At 50.1% G+C, this 12,095-nt stretch overlaps 1 protein-coding gene across 1 annotated transcript; it reads left to right on the top strand.

Moving 5' to 3' along the window:
* The first annotated feature begins 3,606 nt into the window (after positions 1 to 3,606).
* On the top strand, positions 3,607 to 11,321 carry RPN1 (ribophorin I). The gene is made up of 10 exons (XM_042017163.1): positions 3,607 to 3,877; positions 4,715 to 4,779; positions 5,982 to 6,288; positions 6,539 to 6,748; positions 7,724 to 7,916; positions 8,243 to 8,342; positions 8,612 to 8,750; positions 8,922 to 9,041; positions 9,441 to 9,686; positions 10,716 to 11,321. The coding sequence occupies exons 1-10, from the start codon at positions 3,650 to 3,652 to the stop codon at positions 10,896 to 10,898; spliced, it is 1,791 nt and encodes a 596-aa protein (XP_041873097.1). The 5' UTR covers positions 3,607 to 3,649; the 3' UTR covers positions 10,899 to 11,321.
* Positions 11,322 to 12,095: the final 774 nt, after the last annotated feature.

The raw sequence follows: 12,095 nt of genomic DNA, 5'->3' as shown, positions 1-12,095 counted from the left end.
GGAGGGATGGGCTACTGCAGATCACTAAATTAACTTGAAAAAACCCAGAGGAGCAGCCCCTAGGCAGACAGTACCCCATCACCACTGTCTCTCTGCTAAGGCAGGATGTGTTTCCAGAGTAGCTGAACAAAGAATAGGAGCCAAGCTCCAAACAGCCCCCTCCAAGTCCACCATTCTATGGAAACCCCAAATAAGAATAACGGTGTGCTTTGCTTGGCAGAGGCTCAGTGTGAGTTGTGCTGACGAGCTAAAAAATGAGGTTGTAAAAATAATGAAACTGGAAGAGTGTTTTTTTTTCTTTTTCGCCAGCTGCTTTTTGAGGGCCTTAGCAAGGCTAAGCAAACTTATACCTGTGCTCTCATGACTGGCAAGTGTAACACCTTGCTCAGGATTGAAAACAGAGAGAGAAGTGCCCTGTGCCTCCCACTGGCAGCCAAAAGGCTGTTGGATTAAGGTTAAATGGTGAAACACCAATAAAGTCTGAAGAAGGGAGGTTTTTTTCAGGATCACCGATAGATTTGTATTAAAATCTTCAAGGTATTGCCAGGATGACTTCTGCTACATATGCATAGCCCTGTTTATTCTCTCCTGCCCCTGACCTGGGCTCCTCAGAGAGCAACATACTGTTTCATGGTCCCTGCACATTCCTGGTGCAAGCTCCCCACTGGTATGAGGATCACACCAGAATAAATCCTGTTCCCTACTGCTACAGGCTTCAGTGTGCTTCTGTGGTCACAGCCAACCCCCTCCTTCCAGAAAACAACTTCTCCTTCCCTCCTTGAGAACAAATTGCTCTGACAGATGACACAGCTCTGAGTTTGGCATCAGCCCTGTAAAAACAGAGGAACGCAGGGCTTTTCCTGGGGTGCGGTTCTGTCCATGGTTTATCCTGCCAGAGGCATTTATTAGACCACTCTGGTCCCTCAGCTCTGGCAGACGGCTGGGCTGGCACCGGCTCCATCGCGGCTGTCCCCCTCCCACTGCTCCTTGGCCCTGAGGGTGACACGCTCTCTCCACAGCACACGGGGAGCTGGGGCACTCTGCCAGATGGCAGCAGGGTCTGGTAACCTCTCTCATGCTGCTTCCTGACCTGCAGCTCTCTGGGACGTTACTGCTGGAGGGAGACATTCCTTGCAATGAGGGAACTAAAAAAACAACACATAAAGAGAGAAAAAGCAGCTCTGAACTCCTGGCTCTCTCTGTTACTTGGCACCAGGCCTGGGTGGCCAGATCTGCACACGGGCACCGCAGCCTGTCCCTGCTTGAACACAGCCTGCAAGCTGTCCCCGAGCTGTCCCTGGAGCTGTCCCAGCCACCATCACCAGCACACCCAGCCAGGGGCTACGAGGAGCTGTGACTGACCCCATGCATGAAGAACAGCTTGGCACTGCTCACAGAGCAGTGGCAAGAGGGGCCTGCAGAGCCAAACGTAGCCTTGAACAAGCCCAAAGGCAGCAGCTTTTCAACCCAAGGACAAATTTAGCCTATGTGGTAGGGCGAAGTCTTGAAAGAGATGATGCACAGGCTTAGCATGACTCAATTATCACAATTAGAAATGGATTCAAACACAGGGTTAGTGTACAACAGTATGGTTCAGAGCTCACCAGGGTCTGGATGGGTCACATATTGAAACTGGCATTTGCCAGCAAGTTCAAATCCAGCCTATGGGATGAACTCCTTGGAGAGCAACCTTTGGCCCAGGATGTAACAACTGAAGCCCAATCATTTCCAGACACAAGGGACATATGCATTTATTTCTTTCCCTCCATTTACCAGGAGAAATTGCCCTAAGGGAGAGAGGGAAATAAGAGCTGTAGCTGCGTGTCTTATTAAAGAGGCCGACTGGAGTTCATTTATTCCCTGTGACACATGGAAGGACAGTGACAGCCGTTCCTAGCAGAGGAACTTGCAAACCCAACCTGGACAACTGGAAGGCGTTCCCAGATGTAGCACTGCTGGCCAGCCTTAAATTAGAAACGTCTGTTCTGCTCAGCCTCTCATGTTTCATGGTTGCTTCCCTCTGAACGTGCCTACACAGTTCCAGGCCCCAAAGCCCAGCTCTTTGGAGAAGGCCAAGATAAACAGGCTTTTCCTGGAGAGCAGAGGGACCTGGAACATCTCCCTAGCTGGAAGCATCAGGCTGAGGAGGTGGAACCCGCCCCTGCAGCCATCTCCTGCTGTGCTGCTGGAAGAGAGCACCACTGTCACCCGAAACACGGTGACAAACTACCTGCTTGTGCTAGGATATGCTACAGGGCAAACTGCCAAATTCACAGGGCTGGTGCCTACATAAATCAAAGGGAAAGTGAAGTAATGTGCCAAGAAAATTTCCATGATTGGAATTTGGGGGGGTGGGGGAATGGTAAGGGGAGAAAAAGAAAGCTAGTTGAGAAATGATGCTGTTTTGAACATAGCACACCAGGAGACATCCCATTCTATTTAGCCTTTGCCAAGGGGCTATTTGACTCCACATCCAAACACATAATTTAGGAAATCCTCTTCCGATACTTGGCAATCTCAGGCCAAATCAAAGAATTATCTCTGTGACTCATATTAGGAACTTAAAGAAAGATTGAGTCCTGGATCCCATTATGCAAACATGAAAGGTCTGCTGTCCCACAGGGCTCACAGGCAAAAGCCCTGCTCCGGCAATCACAGCAGATAACATCCGTTCCTTGCTTTTATCTACCTTAGATGTTTGGGAATAAAGTGTCAATCACCTCTTCCCCAGTCATGTGTTAAACCACTAACATTTTCCTTTCCCCAGCTGCCTTAAGTCAGTTCAGGGCTGGTTACCATGCCTTGGCTACCTGTAGCACTTCTACTCTGGCATCACCTAGCTGTCAATTATCTGTGCTTTTTAGCAGAAAACTTGGGTTCAGCTTAAACTCTATTTGTGTTAAACCTCACCTTCCTGAGCAACAATGATCTCTGTGCCAGGCCAGTGAGATGAACTGTCCCAATTTGAGGCTCATTAATTCAACAGCATAATCAAAAGCACCAAAGTCCATCCCTCTGCAGTGCTCCCAGTGCTGTGCTCGGTGATCTCAGTGTCATCCACACCAATAGCTCCTCCAGGCCATCCTATGCCCAGCACTTCCACAAGGATTGACACCTCTGGCCCCTGGAAGCCCTGGCAGGAACCGGCCACTGCTAAAAACATGGAGAAACAGAGCTGCTTTGTGCCGTGGCTGGAGAGGAGGCTGAGGAGCACGTAAAAGCCCTGAGCATCCCGGAATATTTGTTAAAGTTGGTTTTTTTGCTCTTTTTCGGGCAGAAAAAGAAGTGGGAGGCCCCAGGAGGGCCCAACAAGCAGCCCTTGGCCGGTCCCAAGGCCTGCCCAGGCCTGAGAGCTCAGCAAGAGCACGGGCCCAGCTCCCCGCGGAAACACCCAAGCTCGCCGACAGAACCTGGGCGCCGAGGAAGGGCCGGGGCTGCGCGAAGCCGAAGCCATCCGCGGGACTCCGGAGCCGCCCGCCCAGCTTCTCCCCTCAGGCACCGCGGAAGGCGGGGAGGAGGGGGGCGGGCCTCCAGCACCGCTGGGAGCCGCCATCGCGAGCCTCCTCCCCCACTGGACGCCGCCATCTTGTGCCCTCCCCGTACAGCGCGGGCGCCGCCATCTTGTGCCCTCCCCACGCGGGTGCCGGTCATGGCGGGGCTACTGTGCCACCTCCTGCTCCTCTGCCTGGCGGCCGCTGCAGCCAGCGCCGATCTGGTGCTGGAGGAGGTGCGGCGCTCGCTGGACCTCAGCACGCACCTGGCCAAGGTCTCGGCCGAGCTCAACCTCGCCAACGCGCCGGGTGGCGCGGCCGCCTCCGCCTTCCTGCTGGCGCTGGAGCCCGGGCTGGAGCCGCGCCTGGCCCACCTGGGCGTGCAGGTGAGCGTGGGGAGCAGGCACCGAGCGCCGCTCCCGCGGGGGCCGCGGAGGGGCCGCCGGCGCTGCCCGGCCCCTCGCCCGGAGGGACACGTCGGCACTGCCGGGCCCTCAGCGCCGCTCCCGGATCCCGCAGCCGGCCGGGAATGGGGCTGTCTGTCGCGGTGTGAGGGCGGAGGTGGGAGGCCTGGCAGGCGATGAGGGGGGCGATTCACGCCGTCACGGCTGGGCGGGAGTCGCCGCTAGCACGGCCGGAGCAGGGCTGGCAGCCCCAGGCAGCGCCGGGACGGGGGACCTGGCCCTTACCCACAGGAGGAACGAAGGAGCAGTAGGACAATACTTCTGTCCTAACCCCAGAAGTATTGTCACTTTATATAAATTTTACATACAGCATAGAGACGTACGTAACAGCGCTCTATAGTATATCTATATACAGGGTTCTGTAGTATACCTCAACTGGTCAAGCCATATTCCCGCGGCCTGCTCACTCCCCAGTCACAAGGGAAATCACAAAAGCATTTGATCAATATTCTCATTTCTGCAAATTATGGTGACTGTGCCTGGTTGGGAGCCAGGCTGAGAGAACATGGGAACATGAGAGTTACCAGAAACCTCCAGTACCTGTTTCTGCACACTGACCACACTGCAGTTTGTATTCGTGAACAACATTATGAAAGGGCCTTTTAAAAAGAATTTTCTTAATAAATTAATTATATATAAGCTTGTACTTTCCGGGGGACATCCCTCCTAAAAACTCCTTACGGGGACTGTACACTTTGCCCTGGATGTGTTAAGTCTATTAAATAGCAGCGCACTGATCCATCTGTTGTTTGGGAACAGGTGAAAGGTGAGGAAGAGGAGGAGAACACCTTGGAAGTGAAAGAGACTAAAGTTAAGGGCAAAACGTGAGTATCACCCTCTAAGGTCAACACCTAGAGTTGTGCATGGGGGATTCATAATTGTCTTCACAGTGAAGTAGAGATACTACCCCAGTTCGACGTACCTAGAGATCACGAGTGTTTTCTTCCTCAGCTGTGGTCAGTCTCTTGTACTCAGTGCTTTGGCTTTGAGTAATGCCCTGGCCCCTTATTAAGGGACACCAGGTGAGACAAGCATTTGGTCATGCTCTTACCCATCACTCCCTTTTGAGCTCTCAGATGGTTGGCAGGGGTGACTCCAGAGAGCTTAGTGCCCTGTGCCTGTGTGGAGGGCACCACAGAGTGCTGGGTACCATGGCCCAGCACAGGCTCTTCCTGCTGCAGGGAGAGAGGATGCTGCAGTTTGCATCAGGCTCTGTACTGCCAAGCTTGGAATATTACGTGGGTGCTGCAGGCTGGGCACGCAGGTGTTTTCTGAGCCATGAGAGCTGAGCGGTGCCTGTAAAGTGGCTCAAAAGCACAGTGCAGCTGCATTTCAAGAGTACAGTGGCTGTGGAGTTAAGTTGCCAGGGTAGACCTTGGCTTCTGATGTGCGCGGGTGTCTCATATGATCCTGCCCTTGGGCCACCAGGCATGACATGAAGTATGTTCACTTCTGGCATCACCTCAGTCTGTCCAGTGCATCCTTACAGATTTGTAAAAGATTCTGTAGAACCTCCATCCAAAATGTTGCTCCTATTCTGGCCATCCTTAATTTCAGATCCTGTGGGCAAAAATCTGAGAATGAACAGACTTTTTGGGAACAGGTGCTTAAGATGTTTGTGATTAGTCTTCTGGACTTGTGCCCATGCTTCCTTTGATGCAGATCACTCCTGTCATCTGGAGAAGAATGGAAAAAACTCTTGCTGAAGATTTATAAATGCAGGATTAAGGAGTGGTGTTTCACCATTCCTCTTCCAAAAAGGGAACGCGGTGGTTTTTTTGTGAAGCAAAGACTGTAACTGTGCCTGGACACAGTTCACCCTGGGCTGCTTCCCCAGTCTAGAGTAATCACACCTGCTGGGAGAAGACATCTCTATGTCTTGGAGGAGCAAGTAAAATACTTGCCCAAATCGCACATTATACATGTGATACACGGTCACCCCTCCACAGGGGATGTTGCAGTGGGTGGATCTGAATGCTCTCTCAAGGGAGATCCCACATAACTTACCTGTTCTTCTCCCTTCCAGTGGGAAATTCTTCTCCGTGAAGCTGCCATCTCCTTTGGCCCCAGGAGCCAAGGTCCGTGTCTCTGTTGAAATGGTTTTCACGCACGTCTTGCAGCCCTATCCCACCCACATCACCCAAAGCGAGAAGCAGTTTGTGGTCTTTGAAGGAAATCACTATTTTTACTCACCGTACGTCACCAAGACCCAAACAACCCGTGTCAAACTGGCCTCCAGGAATGTGGAGAGTTACACCAAGCTGGGCAACCCTTCCCGCACTGAGGACATGATTGAATATGGCCCCTTCAAGGACATACCTCCATACAGCCAGGTAAATGTCTGTGCAAAGGGGTTGTGGCTCTGCAGAGAGCATCTTCCAGACATGTGTCTCAGAGGCTGGAGAGTGGGAAGCAGAGGCTTTCACGTAGAAATTGCAGGTCAAACACGAGTTAGACTGTGTGCAGGCCAGGAATGTGTGTATGTGCCAAGGAGGGTTCTCTGTGGCACATGGAGTGGATCATTGTGAGGGGAGCTTGCTCCTTACTTTGGGTCTGACAGTTTGTCTTTTTTCCCCTCATTAGGACACTCTGAAGGTGCACTATGAAAATAACAGTCCATTCCTGACCATCACCAGCATGACACGAGTCATTGAGGTGTCTCACTGGGGTAACATTGCAGTTGAAGAGACAGTTGATTTAAAGCACACAGGAGCAGTGCTGAAAGGGCCTTTCTCCAGATACGACTACCAGAGACAGCCAGACAGTGGGATCTCTTCTGTCAAGTCTTTTAAGGTTGACATTTTGCACATGTATTTTTTTTGTAACTGTGGCTTCCCCCTTTTTTTAGATCCCCAGAGGAAAAAAGATACAGTTGTCCTTTGCCTTTTGTTTAATAACCATACCCCAATAATAAGGGAATATTAAAACTCTGGTCTATTTTCAGAGAAATTTTGTGAGAAAGTTTGTGCTGCTTAGGAATAGACTTTAGAAGCAGCATTAGGAGGTTATACACTTTATTGCATCTGCTGGTCCAACAGACTGCACAGACCAGGGCATGTAGTGTTCTCCATGCTCCCACCCCTCCAATCTCAGGGACCCTCTAAACCCCTTAGCCCCCTGTATTGAGATGTCTGCTTTGGGTTTTCCACTGTGCGTGGGCCATTTATTCTGTCCCCACCTCCTTGTTTTCAGAGTTGCCTCTCTGTCATATCCTCCTCATGCTGAACAGTATTAATTGGAAACTCACCCATTCATTCCTTGCTCACAAAGCACTCAACAAGAATTAAAGCTGTGGCTCTGCTAGCCAGATGTAAAAAATATTATGTGTTCTCATCTGAACCAAAATCTTTCTTGCTGCTTGAAGCCTCGAAGATTGATTGTTGTGATTCTCTAGGGTGGTGCAGCCAAACAGAAATCTCATTTTGCTGAGTGCAAAGCCAGCAAGCCCAATGAGCTAGGGCAGCAGGCTGGAGTGAAGAGGGGATTGCTGTCCTGGTGGGCATGATGAGATCCTTGCTGTCTAGGGAGTTTGAAACTGGGCTGGAGAAAGCACATTCATTTGGAGGCCAAGTGATTTTAGTGCTGGCAGCCACTTGTGGGATTGCTTGTAATAGCACAATTTTACCACTCAGTGCAACTGAATGGCCATTTTGTCATGTCTCACGTGGGAGCACAGTTTCTCAATGCTTACCAGCCCTTATTGGTTTTGCCATTTTCACTGAAAGTAACACCCATCTTGTGCACTCACTGTTGCTTCTCTCCATACAGACCATTCTCCCAGCTGCTGCTCAGGACGTCTATTACAGAGATGAAATTGGGAACATCTCCACCAGCCACCTCCTTGTCCTGGATGACTCTGTGGAGATGGAGATCCGTCCCCGATTCCCGCTTTTTGGGGGCTGGAAAACCCATTACATCATTGGCTATAACCTGCCAAGCTACGAATACCTCTACAATCTTGGTGGGTGGCTGAGGGGAAGGGAATAAAAACTGCCCTCTTGTGTGTTGAAAGGTGGTTGCTGTACAGTAAAGAATTGAAAGCTGTGATACACTGCACCTTAACAACAACAGTTGCCAGCTATTTTTTCTAGAATATGCAAATCCACTTTTTTTGTGCTTCCCTCAGGTTTTTGTAGACATCTGGTTAAACTATATCTGAGTGAGCTAGTGCCCCCTGCTGCACAATTATCCATGCAAATTGTGCTCCTGCCTTGGGTGGGAGCTGAGCTTCAAGGTTGTCTCTTGTTCTCTGAGGAACTGTAACCACCCTCTGCTCTGCACTCTTAGGTGATCAGTATGCCCTGAAGATGAGGTTTGTTGACCACGTGTTTGATGAGCAAGTTACAGACTCTCTGACTGTCAAGATTGTCCTGCCAGAAGGTGCCAAGTAAGTGTCATTCCTCCTGGCTTGTTATTGCGGACAGTGCTGTGTTGGTGGCAGTTCTCCAGTCTGCTCTAATGGCCTGGGGACAGTGAATCAAAACCATGACTGTGCATATGGAGGAGATCTTGGAACACAGCTTTGCTTCCTTGTAGAGCCTTGTTTAAAGTGCATAATTTACCTTGTGCTAGAGGCCACAATTGGCCAGACAAGTCCTGGGTTACATCATCTCAAACACCATAGGGTCATGTGGAACTGTCTGGTTTTATCCGCAGGAATATCCATGTGGACAGCCCCTATGAAATCAATCGTGCCTCAGACGAGCTTCACTACACATATCTGGACACTTTTGGACGTCCTGTTATTGTGGCACACAAGAGCAACCTGGTGGAGCAGCACATCCAGGACATTGTGGTGAGTGTGGCCTCAGCAGTTGTGCCTCCTCTGAATTCAGCAGCATGGTCAAAACACCTAAGAAATGAACACTTGCTGGACTGCATGGGTGGTTCTGCTGCTGCCTGAGGAGAGGGGTTAACCCCTGCAGTAACATGGGACTCTGCTCAGTGTTTGGAACTTACCTTGTAGGTTCATTACACCTTCAACAAAATCCTGATGCTGCAAGAGCCTCTCTTGGTGGTTGGAGCCTTTTACATCTTGTTCTTCACTGTGATCGTCTATGTCAGGCTGGATTTCTCCATCACCAAGGTCTGTATGATGAAGAGCCCTGTGGGAGTATAAGCAGATTTCTCAGCTGATGAATGGAGATTTTTCATACCAGTAATTCTCACTGAATGTTCCTGCTGTTCAGATGTTTTACTTGTTTGAAGTCCTGTTTTTGTTCAGCCTGAGCATTGGTACTCCAATGTAGGGCTGATCTGGTGTCTCCCTCTGCAGTGTTTTCACTGTTAAAACTATTTGTTGGGCTGGGCTAAGTGCTGAAAGGTGCTTTCCCTAATCAGCACTTGCACCATTCACCTAATTACTGTCAGTTGACTTAATTGCAAAAGGAACAGTTTCTATAACAGTCCTGTGGCAGATTGCAGGCATGGCTTGATGCAGGTCAAAGATACAACTGCTTTGATCTTCCCTTCTGTCCTGTTGCAGGATCCAGCTGCTGAAGCCAGGATGAAGGTTGCCTGCATCACAGAGCAGGTGCTTACTCTGGTGAACAAGAGGCTTGGGCTGTACCGTCACTTTGATGAAGCAGTGAATAAATACAAGCAGTCGCGGGACATCTCCACCCTGAACAGTGGCAAAAAGTCTTTGGAGATGGAGCACAAGGCACTGACGAATGAAATAGCCTCTCTGCAGTCTAAACTGAAGACAGAAGGCTCTGACTTATGTGATAAAGTGAGAAATTAAAATTTATTTTATAAGCTCTCCTGTTCTTGGCTCTGTCAAGTATTCTGCATGAGTTTTAACTGGGGGTTTAGTTTCTGCAGCCAGTCTAGGTTGTTTTTTTTAATCTGAAAATGGCTTGATCTCTGCAAGGGGCTGTGAAAAGTGTTATTTTTGCAGTAATCTCAGTTATGCAGCCGTGTAAGTGTTGCTGGTAAACAGCTGCTTGTGCTGTTTCTTAAGTAGCCCTTGAACCAGCTGCATTTGTACACATTATTGAGTTTGTAACACAATCCTGATGCTTCTCATTGAGCTCATGGCAGTGACATTTAGGCAAAAATGGCAACTATCCACACATTAATAGTTCTGACTTTACTACTCACACCAGTCAACCCAAAATCTTCTCTCTCATCTCTTATTTTCTTGCACGTTTGCATTTGGTGGTGACAGAATTTTGGTAACATGATGCTCCTCGGGGGGTGTTTTGCTGTGCCATGTTGAAAGCCATGGCACAGTGAACATACACCCACTGTCCTGCCCTTCAAATACATTTTAACACTTACCCAAAACAGCCACTTAACCCCAAGTGAGGGACACTTTAGTCTCTAAGGTCCATTTAGTCAACAGCCAGCTTGGTTAATCTGTTATTAACTCTTAAGAGTAGCTCTGTCATTGCAGACCTGCTACTCACACACCATGAGTGTTAAGTGTAGGGACACAGCTTCCAGCTGTTAGAGCTGTGATTTAGCTTGAAGCCTTTAAAATCTGTCATTAAATACTCTTTAACAGTCTCTTGCCAGTATGGCTCCTGGGTCCTTGGAGCCCCTCTTATCTGCACTGCTTAGTTACCCATTCATGGAATATTCTTCATAATGTGATGCCAGGGAGAGGTGATGGCTCAGGAGGCAACATTCAGGGATCGGAGATGTTTCTACTTAGCACTGACTTCATCTACCATCTCTTCTATTCCAGCTTCACTGTAGGGATTTTTTTGTTTTGTTTTGTCTCCTCTAATACTCCCTTGCTTTGTCACCCTGCCAGGTAAGTGAGATTCAGAAGCTGGATGGCCAAGTGAAGGAGCTGGTCCTGAAGTCGTCGGTGGAGGCGGAGCGGCTGGTGGCAGGCAAGCTCAAGAAGGACACGTACATTGAGAACGAGAAGATGCATTCCAACAAGCGCCAGGACCTGGTCTCCAAAATCGACAACATCCTCGATGCCCTGTAACTCTGCTTTAGCAACCATGCCGAGGGGAGAGGTATGAAGGGAGATGAGAGTGATACACTTTGAGTCAAAACTCCTTCCCAGCAAAATTAGGGGAAAAGTTGATGTGGAATGTCTGAAAGTACATTTTGGTTTTAGATTTTTCTATAGAGCCTGTCTGCTCAGCAGCACATGCTGTGCAAGGGACCACGCCATCATGTTTGGCTGGGTAATGGGGTTTCTTTACCAGAGGTGAGACTCAGCCAAGTTTTCTATGAAAGAGTCTCCTGCTTTTGGTTTGCCCTGTATAGATGTGCCCTGAGTAAACGCACACAAGGAGCCGGTCTGAGCACAGACATGCTCATGGCAAAGCTGAATGTTGCAGCTCTGGAAAGAATAAAAAATACCTTTGTTCTACTTTTGAAATAAAACCGTCACTGCCTCGCCTCTACGTGTTGTGCTGGGCTGGGGGGAGGTGGAGGGGCTGGGTAGCCCCATCCTGCCCATGGCCAGGAAGTGCAGTTCCCTGTGGAGCAGAGTTCAGCCCTGACCACTCCTGCCTCCTGTCAGCTGTGTGCCCTGAGGTCAGAGCTCTGCCACCCCGCAAAGCCCTGACCCAGACAGGGGCGAAAGCCAAGCCCTTGTTCCTCAGGGATGTGCATGCACTTACACCCTTACGGGGAGAAAAACAACAGAACCCCTGCCGGCCTCTTACTGTGTGCTGCATGTGCCAAAAGTCCCTGCATCCCTTGTGCTGCCCATGTAGGTCCTCACTCACACTTGGATACCTTGGGGGGTGCTGCCTCAATTCACTGTTGAATACCCCAGACATAGCTGCAGGGACAGCACTATGGTTCTCCCCAACTGCCTTTGCCTGGCACAGTTGTTTGGGCCAAAGTGGTTAGAGATCCTCATACAGCAAAAACCAGAAGGGGCTGTGTGTCCCTCTGTCTGCCCCGAGCTGCAGGTGTTGGCAGCTACCCAAGGGTGGGTGTGTGTGCAGCCTCTCCACTGGGCAGCTGCAGCTTCGTGTCAGAAGCAGACTCTGCAGAGAGTCTGGAGGCTGCCTGCAGACTCGGCAAAGCACAGGGCTGCCCCACAGAGCAGTGGCTCACGAGGAACCAATGCCAAACATGGCTGTGGTGGGGAGTGAAGGTTTGCCACAGTACCTGCACTGGCCCCCTGTCAGGCTTGGGGCAAACACAGCCCCTGTGGCTCAGG

This window comes from Corvus kubaryi, unplaced genomic scaffold, assembly GCF_017639235.1.
Source record: "Corvus kubaryi isolate FWS band 111438036 unplaced genomic scaffold, C.kubaryi_AGA036_p1.0 136, whole genome shotgun sequence".
NCBI lineage: Eukaryota > Metazoa > Chordata > Aves > Passeriformes > Corvidae > Corvus > Corvus kubaryi.
This window is presented reverse-complemented; position numbering and strand designations above follow the sequence as displayed.